The 21,784-nt window shown below is 40.1% G+C and overlaps 1 protein-coding gene across 1 annotated transcript; it reads right to left on the reverse strand.

Annotated features, from left to right (window-relative positions):
• Positions 1-4,641: 4,641 nt before the first annotated feature.
• On the reverse strand, positions 4,642-12,542 carry LOC148502870 (cytochrome P450 2B1-like). The gene is made up of 7 exons (XM_088449311.1): positions 12,452-12,542; positions 10,988-11,148; positions 8,960-9,136; positions 8,703-8,844; positions 7,157-7,344; positions 6,739-6,880; positions 4,642-4,823 (listed from the first exon to the last, which is right to left on the reverse strand). The coding sequence occupies exons 1-7, from the start codon at positions 12,525-12,527 to the stop codon at positions 4,642-4,644; spliced, it is 1,068 nt and encodes a 355-aa protein (XP_088305437.1). The 5' UTR covers positions 12,528-12,542.
• Positions 12,543-21,784: the final 9,242 nt, after the last annotated feature.

Consider the following 21,784-nt stretch of genomic DNA (forward strand, 5'->3'; position numbering starts at 1 on the left):
GTTGAAAGCACTACTAGAAGTCTTCCTGGTCCCCTTCTGGGATAAGAAAATCCACTCCCAGCAGCAGCCATACTCAAGGATTATTCTGTGGCAAAGACTGAGTTGAATATATAAAAATATTATTGTAAATGCCTCCTCTCCTTCTCCCTCATAAATTTTCTTCTGAATCAAAAAATGAAATTAAATTTACTACCAATCAACCCTTCCTGTCCCTACCCTGCCTTCAACTACATACATACTCCAACTCCTTCAGAACTCTCTTGAAAATAAAAGTGTTTCCTGATGTTCAATGTTTGAAGTTGAACTGCCATGTGTTTGTGCCGCCCACTGCTGCCACTCAGCTTAGTCAGCCAGCTAGCTTAGTGCAAATTTGGGGCCTAAACTGGATAAAAACAATATAGTGAGCTGTGAGGTGGCCAAAATTGACTGGAATCGAGTGGAAATAAATGTTATTGAGGTTAATAATACGGTAGGAACAAAAAAGGGCCAATTTTATGTGATTTTAGCATTTTTTATGATTTTTTAAGAAAAAATCTAGATCCAAAACCAAAACCGAAAAGCAAAACACAGAGGTGAGGTTTTGGCAAAACCAATCCAGATCCAAAACCAGGGGAGAGCCAGATCCAAAACCAAAACACGGGGGTTAGTGCACATCTCTAGACAGAAGGATGTATTATTTGCTGACCTATATTTCCTTATTATTTTGATATCATCTGCTGTTGCTGTTTGTGTTGTCATCTGGGAGGAGGAGCATATACTATATATGGTACCAACTGATCTTAGGTTAGCCTGGCAATAGCTTGTGCATGGCTGTTCAGTCTCATATGGCAACAATCTGGAGGCAGCAAAATCAAAGTTCTCATCACCCAGCACTCTAATGAGAAGCCCTACAATAGTTGATTATAGGAAGTAGCGCAGGTTTAACAATGTCAGTTACAGTGCTCGCTCCTGTACGTGGGTCACCATAAGGGGCAGAAGATGCTTGATTTTGAGCAACATTGTCTAATGTATGCCATCTCTTATTTAATAAACCTATAGAGCTGAAGGCTCAGTCTACACCTATAGAGGTCTCCATTTTTCATAGACCTTTATATGTTCATTGATAAACAGTTGCCCCCAGGTTTTCTGCAATATTATATGTTTGCAATACTAAGCACTAAGCTAGTGCATACAAAGGACGTGCTGAAGACTTGAGCCCTGAATCTCACAGAGTGAATACCAGTTGTCAAATGGTAACTGAACATATAAAGCAGAAAGTCAGGTGTAATCAATAATAATAGTATGTAACCAGTGGCAATTCTAGGCACGGGCTAGCAGGGCTGTCACCCGGAGCTCAGCCTTTCCTGAACTCACTATCACAGGAAAACCCCACCCTCCCACTGGCATTATTGGTAAACCCTCAGGTAGAGGGAAGGGGTGTGGCAGTGCAGTACGGACGGCGCTGGGCGCAGGGAACCCTAGCGTTGGCACTGCATGTGTCAAACAGAATATTAGGGGGTCACAAACTCTGGTCTATACAAGCTGCAGACAGGGAAAACTGAGAAGCAGCAATTGTTTTTCATGACAGTTGGCAATCCTTGTGCATTTAAAAATGTTCAGTGTATAGGAAGTAAATGTAACCCCCATCATCGTATTGTCTTTTAAACAATTTATTTTTTAAAAGACTGCATACACGCCTACTCTCTTGAAAATTGTGGGAGTCACCCGATTTTTTGGGTAACGCCCCACACCCGAGGAAGAGTAGGCATTTCACCCGTATCCCGCCCACTTCCTAGTGAAGTGGGCAGGATGGGTAGATGTTATTGGAAATCACCAGTGGAGTGCCAGCCTAGTGCTACGGATTAGATATATAGATGACGTGCTGTTTATATGGAGTGGAGATGATAAAAGTCTTGATGATTTTTGCACATTTTAAACCAAAATGAACAAAATATTGAACTTTCCTTTAATTGGAGTAAAATAGAAGTGACTTTCCTTGACTTCACCATTTACACCAATGAACCAAAACTTTACACTAAGAACTTTTCCAAACCTAGGGACTGCAACTCCTATATAGACCAAAACAGTAATCATCATAGTAACTGGATACACAGCATCCCCAAAAGCCAGTTCCTACGGCTTAGGAGAAATTGCAGTACCATAGATACTCATGAAGAACATGCAAAATGGATGGAACAGCAATTTGCTAACAAAGGATATGACATTACTAATGTTAGGGAAACCAAGAATAAAATTAAAGAAATACAGAGAGAGACAATATTAACAAGCAATGAGACCATGGAAGATGATGATCCTAAAAATATGGGTGTATGTTTCATCACCAAGTATTCTTCCCAGTATAAACAATTGGAATATATAGTGAAGAAACATTGGAAAATTTTATAAAAAGATCCCGGACTTAAGGAGTTCATCAAAGAGAAACCATAATTTATCTATAGAAGAGCAGATAATCTAAAATATGTTTTGGTTACTAGTGCCCTACCTATAGAAAAAAATAATACGATAATAATCTCTAAAGGTTTTATAGATGTGGCTCTTGCATGATGTGTACAAATTATCATACACCACAACAAATTACTGAATATGCATCAAATCATACTAAAAAATATATCCCATTAGAGATTTCATCACTTGTGGGACTAAAAATGTGGTGTATCTTTTAGAGTGTCGTTGTGGAGTACAATATGTTGGCAGAACCGGCAGAATGCGGAAGGAACATCTGTCAGAACATGTTCGCAATATAAAAAAAGGTTATAACCTACACAGCGTGTCACAGCATTTTAAGGATAAACACGAGTGTAAAATAAACAAATTAAAAAGTTTTTGTGGCATAAAAATTAGCAAAGGTAGCTGGCGTACAAAAAATCAAGAGTCACAATTAGCCAAGTTGGAAATGAGGACTGTTTATGACTTACATACGTTAGCACCATTAGATTTAAATATGGATTTTGAAACCAAATGGTTTCTATGATTGTTTTTATAATTGGTTCTATCATTATTTTGTACTAATCTATTGCTTTTTGTTTTCTCTTTCCCTTCATTTCCTCCGATCCTTTTGAGCTTTTTCCCCAATCATATTAGATTCTGTGGACATTTGTGATTTTATATATTTTATACCATATATACATTTGTTGTATATGTTTTATATATTCATTACTTTGGAGTGTTTTTCTGTATATTCATGTTCATTGTATCAACCAGTTACACTTTTTTATGGATGATTTTAATACACTGCACAAGTGAGAGGATTACTATGTAAGTCTGGTCGTTTCAGTCTGTGATTAAGTGTGAGAGGACTGCACCATCTATTCAGGATTACCCTAGGAGTAAAGAAGGGTTTCTGCAGCGCTGGTTCACCATTTCTTGTTTTGTGACCATTGTTTTGTGAGCTTTTGGGTGTGTCCACTCTTTAGTTTAACAGCTACTTCCCTATGCAGCGCAGGTTTTTTTATCACACATATACTTGCACTGTGACATTGTGACTACTCCCCCATATGTAAGTCCCATTTCCGCATTTACCTATCCTGAGTTTCCCTGTCTTATAAAGAGACCTTGAGATGCACATATGACAGGATTACTATGTAAGTGTGGTCGTTTCAGTCTGTGACAAAGGGTGAGAGGACTGCACCATCTATTCAGGATTACCCTAGGAATAAAGAAGGGTTTTTGCAGCGCTGGTTCATTATTTCTTGTTTTGATGAGAAAAGAAGATGCGGTCAGTCACGTGACTCATGGTGGTAGAAACTTTTTCTGAAATTATGGTGATCAGATAACTTCTTAAGAACTACTATAACTGGTTTGATTCCTGGTCCTGTGATACAGTATACACTTGAGACTCACCCACTCTGGCTCTGGCTGGGGAAGATAAGAACAGAGGATGAATATCAAGCATCACCCGCTGGATAGCCTTAGGGACAGACTAAGCCTTGTTTACTGGAACCACCCTACTGGAACCTAATGGACATTGGGGTAGATGTATGAAGCAGTGAAAAGAGTGGTGAAGAATGCTTTGATGTTTCATTTATTAAGTATATTGTATAACATGATAGGTAGGAGCTGATTGGGTGCCATGGGCAATTTCTCCACTGTGACACATCTTCATGCTTTTCACTGCTTCATACATCTACCCCATTATCCCTAACCAGATATCACTAAATTCATTCTAAAAAGAGCCTATAAACTAGTGATGTGCGGTTCAGTTCTCCAGAAATACGAAACCACACAAATTTTGTGAATCCAGACATATCTGAGAAGCAGTTCTAATCTCCTGAGGAGATCCAGATAAACCCAAGTTGCGGTTCTGGTCTCGCATCGGTTCCGAATTTGGATTTTAAGTCTAAATTTTGGGTTTCGGATAGCAAAAATTACATGATTTTAGATGTTTTTTAAAACTTTTTATAATTTTTAAAAAAAATCCAGATCCAAAACCAAAACACTTGAAGGTAGTTTTGCAAAACCAAAACAGGAAGATGAACCCAGATCCAAACCCCAAAAACGGGGTTCATCGCACATCTCTACTATAAACATTGTTTATTCTTATTTTTACAGGTGCCACTCATATTTTAGCTCTCATCCTAAATTTATATAAATGTAGTTATTAGGAATTTAATTATTAAATTTTTTATTGTACTTCTTTTATTGTCAACGTGGTTCCACATACATTTGATATGTCCTGGTAACAACACCATTTTTTCCTGGCTCCGGTGTTATTTCAAGATCCTCTGGAACTTTATTTGATTTCAGTTTAAATGTTTGCAATACGATGGTCAGAATAAGGAACAGCTCCATGCGTGCCAGACCTTCTCCCATGCAGCTCCTCTTCCCTGTGGATAATAAATTGGTTATTGGCCACTCTAGCTAGGTATAAGGGTTATAAAAATAAAACAAACTACAGATTAAGCAACCAACTACTACAGGGAAGTGCAAAATGTGCTTTTTTAGTACTGTGTATGCAGAGCCAGAACAACAGAGGACGGGACAGACTTGCATCACTTGAATGCAGTAAGGTCGTGGAATTATGTGACTCCCAGATTTTTTCTAAATCTATGCTTCCCATCTAGTCCCAGACATGAGCCATAAATTGGGGGCGACTTAAATAAGTCACATGAGAATTTAACAGCAAAGGGAGGTAAGAAGTCCCTTTATGCAGTCTGATGTCAGGAGACACCATTTGTTAAGATAGAACAATAAATCAGAGGTTCCCAAATGTGGTCCTCAAGGCTCCCCAACAGTGTAGATTTTACAGATATTCATGGTTGAGCACAGGTGGTTAAATCAAATTGACTGAGATACTAATCAAGTCACCTGTGCTCAACCATGGATATCTCTAAAACCTGAACTGTTGGGGAGCCTTGAGCACTGCGTTTGGGAACCTGTGCATTAAATTCTATAGACTCAAACTAACATGTCTAATATAAAATATAAACTGAAGGTGGATTGTATTAATGGAAAAAATGGCAGAGGATATATTGACTTAATTAGATTTAAGAAACAATTAGAATTATGTTATGTGACATACAGTAAGTAAAGTTAAAATTTGCTAATGCACCAAAACAGTGACCTTATTACTTATTTTGCCAGAAATGTTTATGGTGGTGTTCAGTATAACATTCAGCCCAGAATGTAGCAAAATATAATTTTCAGTACAAATTATTTAATCTTCCTTATAAATATCAAAAAAGAGTGCTGCACTTATCAATACAGAGTCAAGAATGATAATAAATTGTATTATCCTTGTTGACTCTGTATCAGTTATCAGGTACTGTAAATAACTCATCTTATTTAAACTGCCCGGTTTGCCATCAATTAATGCATATCTTGCATTATAGTACACAAGATAAGCGCAGCACTCTTTTTCGATATTTATAATTATTGATCAGGCTGGTCCATGATAAGTGCAGCTTCTATCAAAAGCAAAGTACAGTTTCCCATGTGCTCCACAGTGCGCAAAAATTACTATACTTTTGATATTTAATCTTCCTTACCCACAATATCTCATGACAGAGCATATCCCCAGAAATGAGGTATTCAGAAACTGTTTTGTGAACTAGCAAATAAGTTATATGTACTCTGTGCTGAACAAGAACTATTGTATAGTTAATTATATCTGTTTCTTAATGAAAAAAAGGCCAGATCTTGACAATCTCCTTGGTCAGAACATTATCCCCCATTCAAACCACATTCTCTGTCAACTCTTATTGTTGTAAACTCAACGTGAGCAGAATTCCCTGCTGAATATCAACCTTAAACCAATACCAAATTACTAGCCAACCATTTACAACCATTAACCATTAAATTGGTCCATCCCGAACAGGAGGGATTTGTTCAGGGATGGGAAGACAGAGATAGCATACATAACTTTATAACAGAAATTAGACATTTAACTGATCTATTTTCCCCTGTTGTTTGATTTGCATGTTCACTATGTTATGGTGGGTGAGAGAGGCCAGTCAGTTACGGTATTTTGCTTTACCTGGTTCGTTTTAACTTAATCTCTCCCTAACACATATGATTAGCACAATGGCAACATGGTGAGAGTCTGGCAACACAATGATGTGCAGCCTCTTTTTTTATACCCTGACATTGCATATAGTTCCATTATCCATTGTTAAAATTAATGGAACATTTTCTAATGTTTTAAACAAATAAAAGCTCATTTTACATTAAACAATATAAATAATGATCACCATACTGTAATAATAACAGAAATACATATATTAATTATTGTTTTGATATTACCAATAGAGAAAGGGAGAAAGCCCTCGATATTTTTGAGACATCCATTTTCATCTAGAAAGTGTCCAGGATCAAAACTTTCTGGGTGCTCAAAATATTTTGGATCCTTTAGGACAGAAGTCAGCAGTGGAGAAACGATTGTATTCTAAAACATAAATAGAACACAGACATTTGTCATCAAGTGAACTATTAACCAATGGTATTATAATATTTGGAGCGTTTTGCTTATAGGACAATCTAGATGCCGGTTACCCACTGTTGGTAGCTTCAGTACAAACTAGGAAACATTGTTGCAAGTAGACCATGCATGCTCCCTTCACAGATTTTACTTCATTGTACATGCCATTGGAAAACATGCAGAATTTGACAAACAAATACAGTAGAATAAATTCTCATAGTATAAAGTCTTCAAGCATCTGACCTTGGGGATATTGTATCCTCTGAATACTGTATCTTCGCTAGCTGCATGTGGAATGCCCATGGGCACTATGTCAGCAAACCTCTGGATCTCATGAATCACAGCATCTGTATATGGCATCTTATTTTGATCCTCCAATGAGGGATATCGACTCTGTCCAATCACATTATCAATCTCTTCCTGGATCTTCCCTGAAAGGAAATTGACATTGAGCCTATTTTAAATGGATGTTTTATTGCAATATGCTTCACTGGAGAACAGACAACTCATTGGGAATTATTTACCAACATTGCTTAAAGACCCACATTTGCACTAAATTTCTAGGAAACAATAGTCTATTAATACTGTATATATCCATATGGATAAAATAATGGAAGCAAACATCTAATTGATTGTTAGAGGGTTAAAGGCATTATTTATTAAATGTGCACCAACCAAGAAGGCTAGTTACAAAATAATTTTATGGGAGTCTTTCCAAAGACTGTGAAGTGAATGTGGACATCAAAATGTGCTCACACTCATACTGTAAACAATAATTTTGCAGTTCATTAATTACCGTTTTTCATATACGGTAACATTTCACATGTTGAGGGCTGATCACTAATTCATTAGATAAAAACAAACAAAAAAATGGCAACAAATAACTTCTAGTCAAACAGTCATAGTACACAAAAGTCTAGACGCAAGTTCAAAACCATGAAAAATGGTCAGGTTCAAAGCAAGGCTAAAGGCAGGAACCCATCAAACAAGTTCAGAAACAAATCCAGAATTGGCACATAGAATGTTGATTTAAACACACACTCAGGTCACATGATGAGTGCCCACTCTCACTGCCTGTGAAACAAGTGGGTGTACAGTACTTTGGGGTAGATGTATTATAGCGGCACGTAACGTGCTGCTATAATGCTTCCTGCTCCGCCTCTTTACCGAGGCGAAGCAGGAGCACTTCCGATGAGATGTATGAACATCTCATCGGCCAGAGAGGGGGAGCATTAACTCCCCCCTCCAGCGCTAACCGCTAGTGACCACAGTGCATAAGCCTAATGCTAATGCACTGTGTGTCAGTTCCGCTCCACTGAGCATACGCGGGATCTCGCAAGTATCACGAGATCCCCGCATGCAGCCTGGAGCCGGCAGCTGCCCCAGCAGAGACAGCGCTGTCCCTGCTGTGGAGACAGTGCAGCGCCAGGCTGTAGCTGCTGATAGCGACAGATACAGTGGGCCGAAAGGTCAGGCGTTCTGACCGTTCATACATGGCCCAGGCTAACGGTGCTGTGATCTTGTAGATAGCAGTGCCAATAATGACAGGGGTGCATAGCGCCTCTGTCATTTACCACCCAACCTCCCGATCATACATCAGGGAGAAGCGGTACCAGCGCACATAACGTGCACTGATACCATTTCAGGTCTTCTTACATCTCCCCCTTTGAAACTAAACTAAGCCCACATGTTAATCTACATAAACTTGTTGTAATACACTATAGTTCTTTGAAGAAACATTCAGTGAAACCTTATATATACAAAATAATGTTCTCATAGTCTTGCTTACCTGCCACATCTGGGTATTTCAACAGGATGAGGAGGGCACTTTTTAGGGTTGTGCTGGTGGTTTCAATTCCAGCAGAGAAGAGATCCATTAGTGTTCCAAACAAGTTCTCAAAATGGAATTCAGTTTTTGGGTTGTTCTTCTCCTGCAGTCATGGGAAGTTCATATGTTAAGTTGTTGCAAAAGATCAATTGTTACTTACATCCATGTAAAGATCTGAAATATGAAGTGCTGGGACAATATTGATTATCAGATATTACCTCTTCCATCTTTATCAGGAAGCTGTCAATGAAGTCCCGTGGGCAGTTCACATCAATTGTCTTCTTGTGGTTTTCTACAGACTCCAGAAAAAAATGTTTCAGTTTGTCAATGTTTTGAAAGACCTTCTGATGAGGTCCTGGGATGTAGTAGGATGTTCTTGGAAATGAATGGAGTAGCTGTAAATATAGAGACATTAGTTTTGCCTGGAGGACAAGATTTATCAAAGCTTTCTAAATGAATGAATGAGTAGATGAAAATTAGTCTATGGGGTTTAATTAATAGGAGTCAGCTTCTAAAATCTGGTGCTTCTGATTGGGTTTGTGCCTGAAATTTAAAAGGCCAATGATTTTACTACTGAAACAAAGCTTGTAAAAACTTTGCCCTTTTAAATTTTGGGGATAATCACGATCGGAAGTGCCATCTTTTAGAGCCCGATGCTTAGTAATTAAACACCTATATACTGTAAGGGATTAGAGAAATAGTCTAAACTTCTAGACTGCTATAAATCCCTTTACATTGTCAGGTGTTCTAAAATTAAACATTATGTGCCTAGTGCAGAGTGGCATGACCACCATGTGCTATTGTTGGCCTTGTAGTAGAGGGCACAGCCATGACATGCTGTGAATATTGGTGGCACTGTTAATCCTACAATGTGGTGCATGCCCCTATACTGGGATGTTTGCAACTTTGTGTGGAATCACTTAGCAAATGCCCAGTACATGCATATTCTGCCACTCACTTATGCCTGCCTGCACCTGGGGTGGTGGAACAAGGGACGGGACGGCTTTGCTTTCAGCAAAGCCCTGAATACATAAATGTAGCTTATGCATACCTGCAGAGACATGCATACATGCCAGTTCGGAAGTAGTACAGGGTAGGTGCAAATACATGCTAATAAAGATATCTTGTCATAAACCAGACACATTCAAACAAGGAAAGAAATACTAATGGTATTCCCAATAGATTGAGCTCAACCCTTCTATGGTGACTGTTAACTGTTGTTATAACACATAAACCTGAAGCTGTGCGTGGTTATGTTCAAGATTTTTTTCTATCCAAGTATAACAAAATGCATAAAATAATAATAAATGATACAATAGTTTACAGACGATTGGAACATTTAACTTTATAGTACCACCAAGAACTAGATGCCACTTGTTTACTAATTTTATCTACGCCCATACTAGTAATCAGCACATGTATGTTTTTCTGGATCTACATACAACAGAATTGTGAGTGAATCAGCTCACCTCCCACAGGTTGATGCAGTTATTGTGTCTGTCATTTCCATTATTGTATACTATTTCATATTTCAATTACTTTTTGCATACCTTGTCTACATTGACAACACTAATTGTATCATTTATTATTATTTTATGCATTTTGTTATACTTGGGTAGTAAAATATCTTGAACATAACCATGCACAGCTTCGGGTTTATGTGTTATAACAACAGTTAATAGTCACGATAGAAGGGTTGAGCTCAATCTATTGGGAATACCATTAGTATTTCTTTCCTTGTTTGAATATATATACAGAGGGGGACAAACCTCTGCGATTTGTAGCTCACCCGATCAGCACCTTAGTGCGCTGGTGTTATTGCTCAAGATTTATAAACCAGGCACATGTGTTCCTCTGGGCACATAGAGTTATAGCTAATGACCGCTGCCGTTGTCTTTAATAGCATAACTACTTACCACTGACAACTGCTTTTATCCTGAATAAACCTCCAAATCTGATTAAAGGATAAACTGTCTGGACTAACCTCCTTTTCACATTCTGCTGGTAGCTTTTGTTCTACACCACAGGTTCTTAAACTCGGTCCTCAGGCCTCCAAATAGTGCTTGTTTCCCAGAATCAAAAGTGAAATAATTAGCTCCACCTGTGGATCTTTTAAAATGTGTCAGTGAGTAATGACTACACCTGTGCACCTGCCAGGTGACCTGGAAAATGTGACCTGTGTGGGGTCCTGAAGACCGAGTTTGAGAACCCCTGTTCTACACCAATAGGATATATCAACAACTTACAATCCCCCATGCAGAGGTCAGTATAGAATAGAGCTCCTTTAGTAAGGAGAGCAGAGTCATGAACTTTTCATCTTCATAGTCAAAACGTTCTCCAAACACAATGGAGCAGATGACATTGGAAACCGCTAACCGCAGAAAATCAGTTGGATCAAATAGTTTGTCTAGGAAGAGAATGACAGAATACATCAGCACAGGGAATAAAGGGCACATCATACAGTTACAACTTGTTCATAAATGCAATTAAATATAAGTATTTTTTTCCTTATAAAAACCATATGGGAGTCTGGAAGTTTCAATTAAGTACTGAGAATTTATGGCAGAAACTTGATGTAACATAGTAACAACTTTACTGATCAAATACTAATAGCTGAAGGGATTGGGTATTATATGCTGGTGGCTGAAAAGCTGCTGGTTAGAATCCCGACATCAGAAGCATGCTGATCACAATCCTGACTACATCTGGTAAGTACCCTAACCCTTCCCCTCACCCCCTCCAACCTTAACCCTCCCTTGGGGTGCCTAACCCTAATCTCCCCCCTGGTGGTGCCTAACCCTAACCCCACTGTCTGTAGCCTAACCCTAACCTCCCCCCTCCTGCAGCCTAACCCTAAATCCCCATGGGGTGCCTAAACCTAACCCCCCCATGACTAACAGTTTCCTGGCCCTGTTGTACTTACATTGGGGATGCCAGCTGCCAGTATTCCAGCATCAGCATCTCCAGCTGATCGGGATTCCGGGCAACAGCATCCCGGCCATCGGTAAAATGACCGCATCCCCAGCTGAAGGAGTCTGTTGCAAGGTGAATAGCAAGCTCCATGACTGGGAACTCAAAACCATAATGATGACTTTAAATTTAGAATGTACCATAAGCAACCATCCAGTGGATTGAAACCAAATAATGAGCATAAGTCTTTAGAAGTACAGACCAAAATAGTTTTCACTTTAAAGCTGGCACGTATGGACTGACCCTGATGTTGGGGTTAAGTCCTGATCAAACAGATCATGGTACAATTGTGGCACACGTGTGGTGGGGTCAGATTAGAGGAGATCACGCAGTTCAGAGTATGAGACCTGTTGTGTGGTCAGAAGATGACTGCACACTTAGGCCAACAATGGTCACTTTAACATTGCATTTTCCAACATTGCGCTATAATGATCTAATTCAATATTATTTTGCTTTTGTTATTATATTGCATTGCTTTTGCTTTGTGCCTGTACACTACCTTATACTGCGGTCTTGGGCATGTAGGTCCCATTAGTCATATATTGTAAATGTCATCTGTACAACTAGATTTTTTTAAGACTTTGACAAATGAACAGTACAGTATGTTTCTGTGACCGTACATTCTAGTTCTACTATTACTGTATGTAGTCACATATTAAAGCTATGTAAATGTCACTGGTACAGTACTGTAGGTCTCACTTATTAGAAAAGAGCACAATGGAAAGAATGATCACACTCACCTCCATGTCTCCTGAATTGTTCCACTAGAAAATGGGCCTCTTCCTGGATTCTCTCACCAATGTCTTTCTTCCCCATCCCAAAATTTCTTAGGGTGGTGATAGAGAAGCGACGTAATTGTTTCCAGTGCTCCCCATTGCTCAGTACAATTCCTTTCAATTGTATGCAAAAATAAGTTTATAAGTGAGATACAAGCAAAAGTACAATTGTTAGAGTATAAATGTAATTAAATATAAAATTGAATATTTGTCAGTGAGAGTTTGCATGATAATCTTTTCATGCATTACATATATATATATATATATATATATATATATATATAAAAAAGAATAACACAGATATACTTTAGAGATGAACAGTTTGGTTCTACTCAGTTCTTTTTGCCAAATTAGCACAAATTCAGATTTATCTTATTGGCTATCCAAAACACAAGAGAGCCGGATAACCAATAAGATGCCATTTTTCATATCCAAATGTAACTGAACCACTCGTATCTAATACATAGTAAGTTAATTTTTGGTAGATGAAAACTGTAGTGGTAGCATTTGAAAGATGGAGCATAGGAAAACCACCTCCCAGCATCAAGCATCATTGTTGCTAAAAATAAATTACTTCTATTAATAAAACTAGCAATGGATAAAATGTATCACATCTAACAAAGAGGGGAGAAGTGAGTGGACAAGTGGAGAGGTTACCCAAAGCAACAAAACAGCTTCTAGCTAGCATTTATATAGAACATTCTATTACAGGCATAGGCGTCTTTATAATGGGTGCAAGATATGCGGGGCACACGGGTCCCTGAGACCAGGGGGGCCCACACCGCACACCCTGCACCCATAGTCAATAAATACTTTCCTCTCCGCAGATTCCGAATTGCTGCTCTGCAGCGCCGAACCGGTGCTAAAGAGCAGGTAAAAAAAATCACTGGGAAAATGGCGTTGGCCATTTTCCTGGTGACCTGCGCATGTGCAGAAAAGATGTCCCCGGGAAAATAGGCATGAAGCCAGAATCTACCGCACTCAGGGCGATTCATACCCAGTTGCTAGCTGCACTCAATAACTGCCAAAAGGGGCTGGGTATGCAAATCCCGTGATTGCATTGTCTGGCTTAAGGACGCCCTCTATGTCTTAGACAGTGACGGCAGTGACCGTACGCTGGTGTTTAAAGACGCCCACTTTTCATTCTTAACCCACGTCATCTCCAGGAAGTGTATGAATCATCGGTAACATCGAGAGCCATCTGAGCAGCTTGCATCCTTTGAGGTACACCCTACCCCACCGCAAGCACTGTGATCGATTCAGGGAATAAAACAACCAAGTGTCGTGATAAATGATGCTACTTTGCTAATTATGCACTCCCATTAAACTCCATTTAGAAGCTCAGACACACCTGCATTCGCACCACCACTCCCCCGTTCACACCCCCAATTGGCGCTATCTGTCACTCAAAGTAGCGCTCAGTCTGTGTACAATGAGCTCCCACTTCCTGATCGCTGTGACTGGCTTGCGCATGCACACTGCGAATCATATGCATGTGCAGATGTGCGATTATCGCCCCTAGCGAGGGAGCGCAGCTTAACGACCGTGTCTAAATAAAGCCCTCAGTGGACTGACAGAGAGGAGGAGGGCTGAACGGAGGCTGCACACAGGCCCCCTCCTCTCTTAAACTGCCCCTGATTACAGAGGTAGGAAAACCCTACACTCCAGCTGCTGAGGAACTACAGTACACATCCCAGCATGCCTTGCACACTTTTAGCAGGACCTAACAGTAAACTGTTGCAGGCTTGTTGGAATGTGTAGTTTCACAGCAGCTGGAGTGCCACACTTTGCCTAACCGTCTTTTCTATTAAATGATAGGTAGAAGTTGATCGGTTGCATTGGCCAACTTCTCCACTTGTTCACTCTGGAATCTGTATGATTAACCGCCGGACCCATGCCCAGTGGTTGGAATCCTGACAGCGGCATCCCAGCAGAGGAGGAAATCCCAATCATCCAAGGTAAGTATTGTCTAACCTAATTCTACCCCCTACCACTCCCTTAGGGATGCCTAACCCTAACCTTCCCCCCCAGTGCCTAACCCTAATCCCCCCTCGAAGTGCCTAAACCTAACCCCCCTTTCCCCACCACCTAAACCTAAGTCCCTGCCGGGGGTGCCTAACCCTAACCAACCCTTCCCCTAGCCTAACCCTAACCTCACCAGGGGGGGTGCGTAACCCTAAGTCCCCGGCAGGAACCCTAAACTTAACCCTCCCCCCGCAGCTATCCACACTCGGCGCCTGGCATCCCTTCGATCAGGAAGCCGGGTGCCGGTCTCCCGGCGTCGATAAAATGACAGGTGTCTAGATTTAGACGCCTGTCATTTAACCCTCGCCAGGATTAAGCAGTTGGGAAGCCGGTTGTCGGGATTAGGTCCGCCGGCTTCTCGACTGCATACTGTTCACTCTTTAGGAGGCTTCACACATCTACCCCATACAGTATATGTACACAGTAAAACTTACCATAATCTTTGAAAACTGCTTGGATAAAAAAAGTGTTTCCTCTTGCAGTGAAAACATCACTGTGGTCCACTAAGGCTTCCCTCACACATTCATAATCATTAAGACCACCATCGGGGCATTACCTATGTAAATAGTAAACACTGGTCCATACTGCTTACTAAGCTGGAATGACAGAAAAAGTATTGTTACCTAGGTGCAGTCTAGAAACAGAATTAGCATTTTTCTCACAATTGTGGCAATGTAAATTTGCATGATATTGCATGGCTGGACACATGACAAAGCTCAGTCATATTGGCCCACATTCTTTTTACTCATGTTAGCATCCTTGTCGCACTACTATAGCATGCAAATCCACTAGTGGTGCACAGTGTACTTGTACTTTGTGTTTTTATTGCATTAGCAGTCAGAAAAAGGTGCAAAACAGATCCGGTAAAAATCCCGACAGTTAGGGATGCTGGCGCTTAGAATGCCGGCACTGGAATCCAGACACCTGTCAGAATCCTGGTGCCAGTGTGTCAACTGCAGTGTTGTGGGCGTGTCAATGCAACCATCTGTATTCACAAACACACAGCAACAAGCATATGAGGCCATGGACAGACAAAAACACTGCACCTGCCATAGTGCTAGTGCAAGTTTTGATAGTGCAACCGATGGTGGAGTATTAGAATGCACCAATCGGTATTACCCCAGCTCAGCACACGATGGGGGTAGTGTCATTACCCGGCAATAAGCCTGCTCGGGATGCCAGTCTGAAAGGGGTCTGAGCCGGGTCGCACCCCGGTTGGACCCATGAACAAAATTCCGGGTGCCACCCGGCATTACGATGTGAAAGGGGTATGTGAAATCTTCTGCATTGTGCTATTGGAACATTGCACCAATTCAGAAAATTATGTAGAAACTACAGTTTCTACTGTACACAAAAAAAACATGAAAAAATACTCAGATTTACAGTGTGTATGGTCTGAAGATCGACTTGCTGATAGATCTTCCAATAGCTGTGGATGTAAATTTCTATTTCTTCCAATCATAAGGACAGATACATTCTAACAATTGCATGGAACAATTGTATAGTGTGTATGCACAATATTGGATGTTTCCCTGTGAGGAAAAATAGTTTATTACATTATATCTTTAGTGAGTTTTATATAGTGTGTAGCCAGCTAACACCTGGCTGTATTAAATCTCACTACAGTTCAACCTCCAAGTCTCCACCCATTGAAACTTTTGTAAATATCCAATGCTGCAACAGGAAATCTCAAAGGTATATTTTTCCTACTCAACACTTTCCAGGTATATACACAAAGGATACATGTCTGTTGTATTTGCAAGATTTACTCACTCATTTCACTAACTCCCTTGCAATTATAATTCATTAAGTGTAAGATTTTGATAGTTGTAGTGGTTTGCAAAATACACAATTCATAAAGTAGATATATAATTGTTTACATAATATACCTATGTTTATTGTAATTTTGTACAGTGTGGCATCAATAAACAGTTTTAATACATTACAATAATATGTCATTATGGAGGGCCAGCTCTTTATGTTGCTGTGAGTTAGTGAGAAAAAATATAGCACTGACTTTATAACTTATTATTGTCTGAGTAAGCTGACCAGTACTTACCTTCACCAAAGACTGGGGCATTTCAGTAGTGCTCACATGAAGGACAGTACCTAACACTGGCAATGTGGGTGGTCCAGGGGGCAAATATTTACTTCTCAGCTTACTCCTCCATTTGAAGAAGTACAGGATGAGGCTTACACACACTGTCAGGATTAGAGTCCCTGTTAGACCTATCTCCATCTCCAGTGACTCTAGAATAACAGCCTGAATACAGGAAGCACTCAGACTAACATGCTGAACACAGGACTCTTTATATATACACAGTAACAGCTACAGTGATATGAAATGCTATCTCCAACCTATTATTTGTGTTCTTGTGAGTACAATGTACAAGAGCTTGTATGAGACAGAATGACATCACAGTGTGATTGGCTGATCTTTATTTACACTGGGTTATGAAAGGTGATATAAGAAGATACAGAATATATTACTATATATGGTGAGTTTATTACCGCAAAGATAAGGTTTCAAATCTATCCATTTAAGGCATTTTACAGCAATGAAGTTAAGTGCACTGATTTTTATATAAACTTCCAGATAATATAAATGATCCAGGAAGTATTTAGAGTCTAATGGCTAAACTTACTAAGCAGTTTTGCAGAGGTTTACCGGCAGTACTGCAGCCCACAGATTTACAAAAAGCTGTTTAGGAACCATGCTTTAGAATAGAATTTCGAATAACCATCAATGTTTATCTCATTAGAAGAATAGAAACCCCATATTTGCTAAGTGATGGCTTTGGAAACAAAAAATAAATAAAAATATGGAGACAAACCCACCCAAACAAATTACTATTAGAAAGCACTGGACAGATCCCTGTGATCTGTGTGGGCTTTCTTTTGTGTGCTAAAGACATGCAAAAAAATGGTATTGTGGATCTCTGCAAATTGATAACCAACCGAAGGCGTTTAGTATATTTGTTAGGCATGCACAATATCAACATTTATTATGTTGACATGTTCATTATTGACCATAGAAAAGAAAAATGAACACAAGGTGTTTTATGTGTAAATGGGGTGCAGCTAGTGTTCACACGTTGGGGTGTCCTCATCCCCAAAATACTGTACAAGATAAACAAGACAAATGAATATTTAGATCAAATTTTCCCAAGTCACACATAGAGAAATTAACTCCAACTGAAAGTATTACTCTCAAAAACTAAAATATACATTGGAAACACAATTACAAGTAGGATGGGATCTATTAAAAATAGAACTGCACTTCCCTTACCTATGGAAATTATGAGTATTCCTGCTAAAACATAACCACCTCATAGAAGAATGTGAAAAAATCGATTCTCTATGAAAGAGTTTAAAATAATGGGAACCAGATCCCCATTTTCAAAGATGTTTTGTACAAAAAAGAAAGTTTTTGAGAACTATGAAAAGGTGATTATGGGATGTAAGAAAAATAATTATATGGTGAAAAACTTTAAAATTGAATAAGATTAGTGAAAGGGAATATACTGTACCAGGAAGTACAACGATATAAACACATCTTTAGTAGCAGGTCTTGGAGTGATAATAATACTGATATGAACACATTTAACAACCTGAGAAGATACAAAATCTCAGCCCCTTTTTTAAGGAATCTGAGAGGCACCAGAAGTGTTCAACAAAACATAAGATGACAACAAGGAGGGCCATTAAGAAGAGGCCAAGCAAGATGGGAATCTCCATCCACATCACATACCAGGGGGGACAATAACAGATAAACTGAGGATTGCCAACTTACTCTTACCACTTATTAATAGAACATGAAATTTATATGCTTAGAAGACTCTCACTCTCCCCCACTACCAAAGTCAAATGATTCCAGCGGGAGAAAGACTTGAGGCTTTTTAACCATACACTACTCTTGACAAAATATTTTTCCTCTAAAAAAAAGAAAATTCTGATCCAACCTCCCAACTGGAAATTATAGAAGAAAAATAGCTTGTTCTGTGTTAGTGGATTTACAACAAGTATCAGAGGAAACAATGGCCACACATAAAAAAGGACCAGCATGCAAAAATAAATCAATTTTCTTCTCCCAGAAACTATTTGTCCAGAGGTAAGATTGTTTATAAATTGGATATCTAAAGACCTGGATACACTTCCCATTAACAAACACCATCACAAAACTACTGGTAACCTGAGTAGAGTAGAGAGAGATGCTCTCTTAAACTACAGGGGCTAGCAGGATGGGGTTAACAAACCCTCTGACACAAAGGGAAATGTGCCAAATTAGTAATACATTTGTAATACATTTGTGAAGCAAACAGCTACAAAATCCTAACTGTTATCAACATATTTTGTGTAATGACAAGTTTAAATCCCTGTATAAGAGACTGATCAACAAGGGAAAAAATGAAGGCATTATCTGCTGTTAAATACTTTCTTAGTATGGAAAAACATAGTGAGTTACAAGATCTTTTGCTTGAACTTTTACCTTTTGCCTTCAGTAAAATCTACTTAAATTTTAAGACAATTTTATCTGCAGGTAAGGGGCACAACTATGGGAGCAGCATATGCCCTGTCCTACACTAATCTGTTCAGTCTTGGAAGCAGAAATAGACTTTCCAAGATGGCAATATTCACCAACCTGGTATTGCTATATTGATGATATCCTTATCATCTGGGATGGAGAGAAGAGCCAAAAGACTGAATTTATAAAATCACTCAATGACAACAACGTTAATGTAAGGATCACCCACAAAATTAGTTAAAGAGAGATCTCTTTCCTTGATCTCAATGTTTATAAAGATGACAATGGAATACTGGCTACTGAAATATACAGGAAAAACACTGCTAGGAATAGCATACTGCATTATAGATGAGTTCCCATTTCCCCCCAACTATAGAAAACATCCCCAAAGGAGAATTCCTCAGACTACACCAAAACTGCTCAGATGATAAAATCTTCAGACAAAAAAGCAATGAACTTGCAGACAGGTGAAGGAAACGGTATACAGTGGACTGGAAACTACTGTAAATTAAAAAATCTAAATCAACAATGTTTAAGATAAAAAGGGAATCATTGCTAATGGGAAAAATGAAAAAGAAGAAATGATATCCGTAGTAAACTTTGACCAAGAATGAAGGCTTATCAAATATTTTTCCAAAAACACTGGCATATACTGCTATCAGGTGAAGATTTAGCGAAGAATCTTGGCAATAATGATCAATGTTTTACTTATAGGTAGAGATAAGCGGGTTCGGTTCCCTGAGAACCGAACCCACCCAAACTTAGGGGATCCAAGTCAGAACCGAGTTGCCTAACTTGGAACTGAAAACAAGGCAAACATCATCATCCCGCTGTCAGATTCTCGCGGGTTTTGGATTCTATAAAGGTCCCACGATCGCTGCCATTTTTCATTTCGGCTGTGGGAAGTGAAGAAGGAGGGAGATGGGAGCTGTGCTGTGCTGCTGTACATAGGGGCTGGCTACAGTTGTGTTGCTTAATGTCTATAGGGGCTGACTGTTATCCATATAGGGGCTGGCAGACTGTTGTAGTGGCTGAGTTTGTCCTGTCCATCCACAGGGGCTGGCTGTCTGTTGTCCATATATAGGGGTTGGCTGGCTGTTGTCCTGTCCATAGGGCCTGGCTGTTGTCCAGAGGGGCTGGCTGTTCTACTGTGTTGTCCAGGGGGTGCTCTGCCTATAAGGGGTGCTCTTCATCCCCAGTTTGAAAAATATAAAACATTTCTGTGTGCGTGTTAGCCACACTTGTCAGCAACGTAGGTGTGCAGGGGTGCTGTGCTGCTTTCTGTCAAAGGGCTGCTGCCTCTTTCAGGGGTGCTCTTCACCCCCAGTGTGGAAAAAAAAATAATTTCTGGGTGCATGTTAACCACACCTGTCATCAACATAGGTGCGCAGGGGTGCTGTGCTTCTGTCTGTCAAATGAATTCTGCCTCTTTTAGGGATGCTATTCACCCCCAGTGTGAAGAAAAAAAATTCTGTGTGCGTGTTAGCCACACTTGTCAGCAACGTAGGTGCGCAGGGGTGCTGTGCTGCCTGTGCCATTTATCAAGAGGCAGCTGCCTCATTTGGAAGCTCACCCAAGTGCCCCCCAAAAATTAATGAAATCAATCAATAAATCTTTTTTTGTGTGTGTATCAGGGGTGTTGCCTGTGTCGTTTATGAAGAGGTGGCTCCTTGTTCGGGTGCTCTCCCTCCCGAGTGCCAAAAAAAATGTATTCAATCAATCAATGTGTTTTTTTTTTCTGTGTGTGTGCGCGTTAGCCATGGCATCACAAATGCCTCTGCTGAGATTTGCATAAACATTTTCAAAGGTGAAAATAGAGGATATGGTTAAAAAATTGGAATAAAGCAGCCAAAACTGTGTTCTCTGATTATAGTATGTCCCTACTCCCTACCCATGGCCCCTCTACCTAACTTTCAGTGAGTCAGAGGGGCAACTCCATGCAACCAAATTCCTGAGTGCAGCTGCATGTCCTGGAGCCCAGGTTAGAAGATGTGTAGGGGGTATGGTGATGATATGGACTAAAATAGAGCTCACATCCACTAAAGTGGACAATGAATCCCCAGTCTAACAGGGAGCACAGCTGTAATTTATACACAACACAAGATGGGATGACAATGTAGGCTTGGGTGATGGTATAATCTGGGGTGATGTATACATCATCTTCTTCACATAATATTAATTTGTCCATGCTGGAATCCACCATTACAGGTGACTCTGTAATTTTTGCAATTTGTATTTCATTTTTATGGACATTGGCCCTCATTCAGAGGCGGTCGCAAGAAGCAACCGCTCGCTCTGAATGAGGGCGGCCACTTCCCTTTTGAAGTGCGGCCTCCTGGTCACTAGCTAAGCTGTGGGTTACCACCAACAGCTTTAGCGACCGACCAGGGTGATGGTCGCAATGGTCAAGACCATCGCGACCATTGGGGCTTGCGATGAGACCCTAAGGTTGGGTCTCGGTAACCGCAAGCCGTAGGGAGCTTCCTGCTCTGATCGAGCAGGAAGCTCCCCACTGACATCAATGGTGATGTCAGTGCAGCTGCCCACAAAATGGCAAGCGTTCCATAAGGAATGCCTCCATTTGTGTAGCCAACCCCCTGCCCCGCCTACAAAACGGGGTGAGCTGTCAATCAACATCGACAGCCGCCCCTTTTGTTGTGAGCTCCAGAGCGAGAGATTATCTCTCTCACTCCGGGGCTTGCGCATGTGCAGTGCAGCCGCTGTGCGTGCACAGGGTGGAAACATCG

The sequence above is a fragment of the Taudactylus pleione genome, unplaced genomic scaffold, assembly GCF_031769625.1.
Source record: "Taudactylus pleione unplaced genomic scaffold, aTauple2 ptg000481l, whole genome shotgun sequence".
Classification (NCBI taxonomy): domain Eukaryota; kingdom Metazoa; phylum Chordata; class Amphibia; order Anura; family Myobatrachidae; genus Taudactylus; species Taudactylus pleione.

Excerpts from the sequence above, each read along its gene's own strand:
- LOC148502870 (XM_088449311.1), bottom strand. The coding sequence starts at position 12,527 with ATGGGGAAGAAAGACATTGGTGAGAGAATCCAGGAAGAGGCCCATTTT. Across the intron at positions 8,845-8,959 it reads TCCTGATAAAGATGGAAGAG|GAGAAGAACAACCCAAAAAC; the intron begins GTAATATCTGAT and ends CCATGACTGCAG. Across the intron at positions 6,881-7,156 it reads GAGGATACAATATCCCCAAG|AATACAATCGTTTCTCCACT; the intron begins GTCAGATGCTTG and ends TTTATGTTTTAG.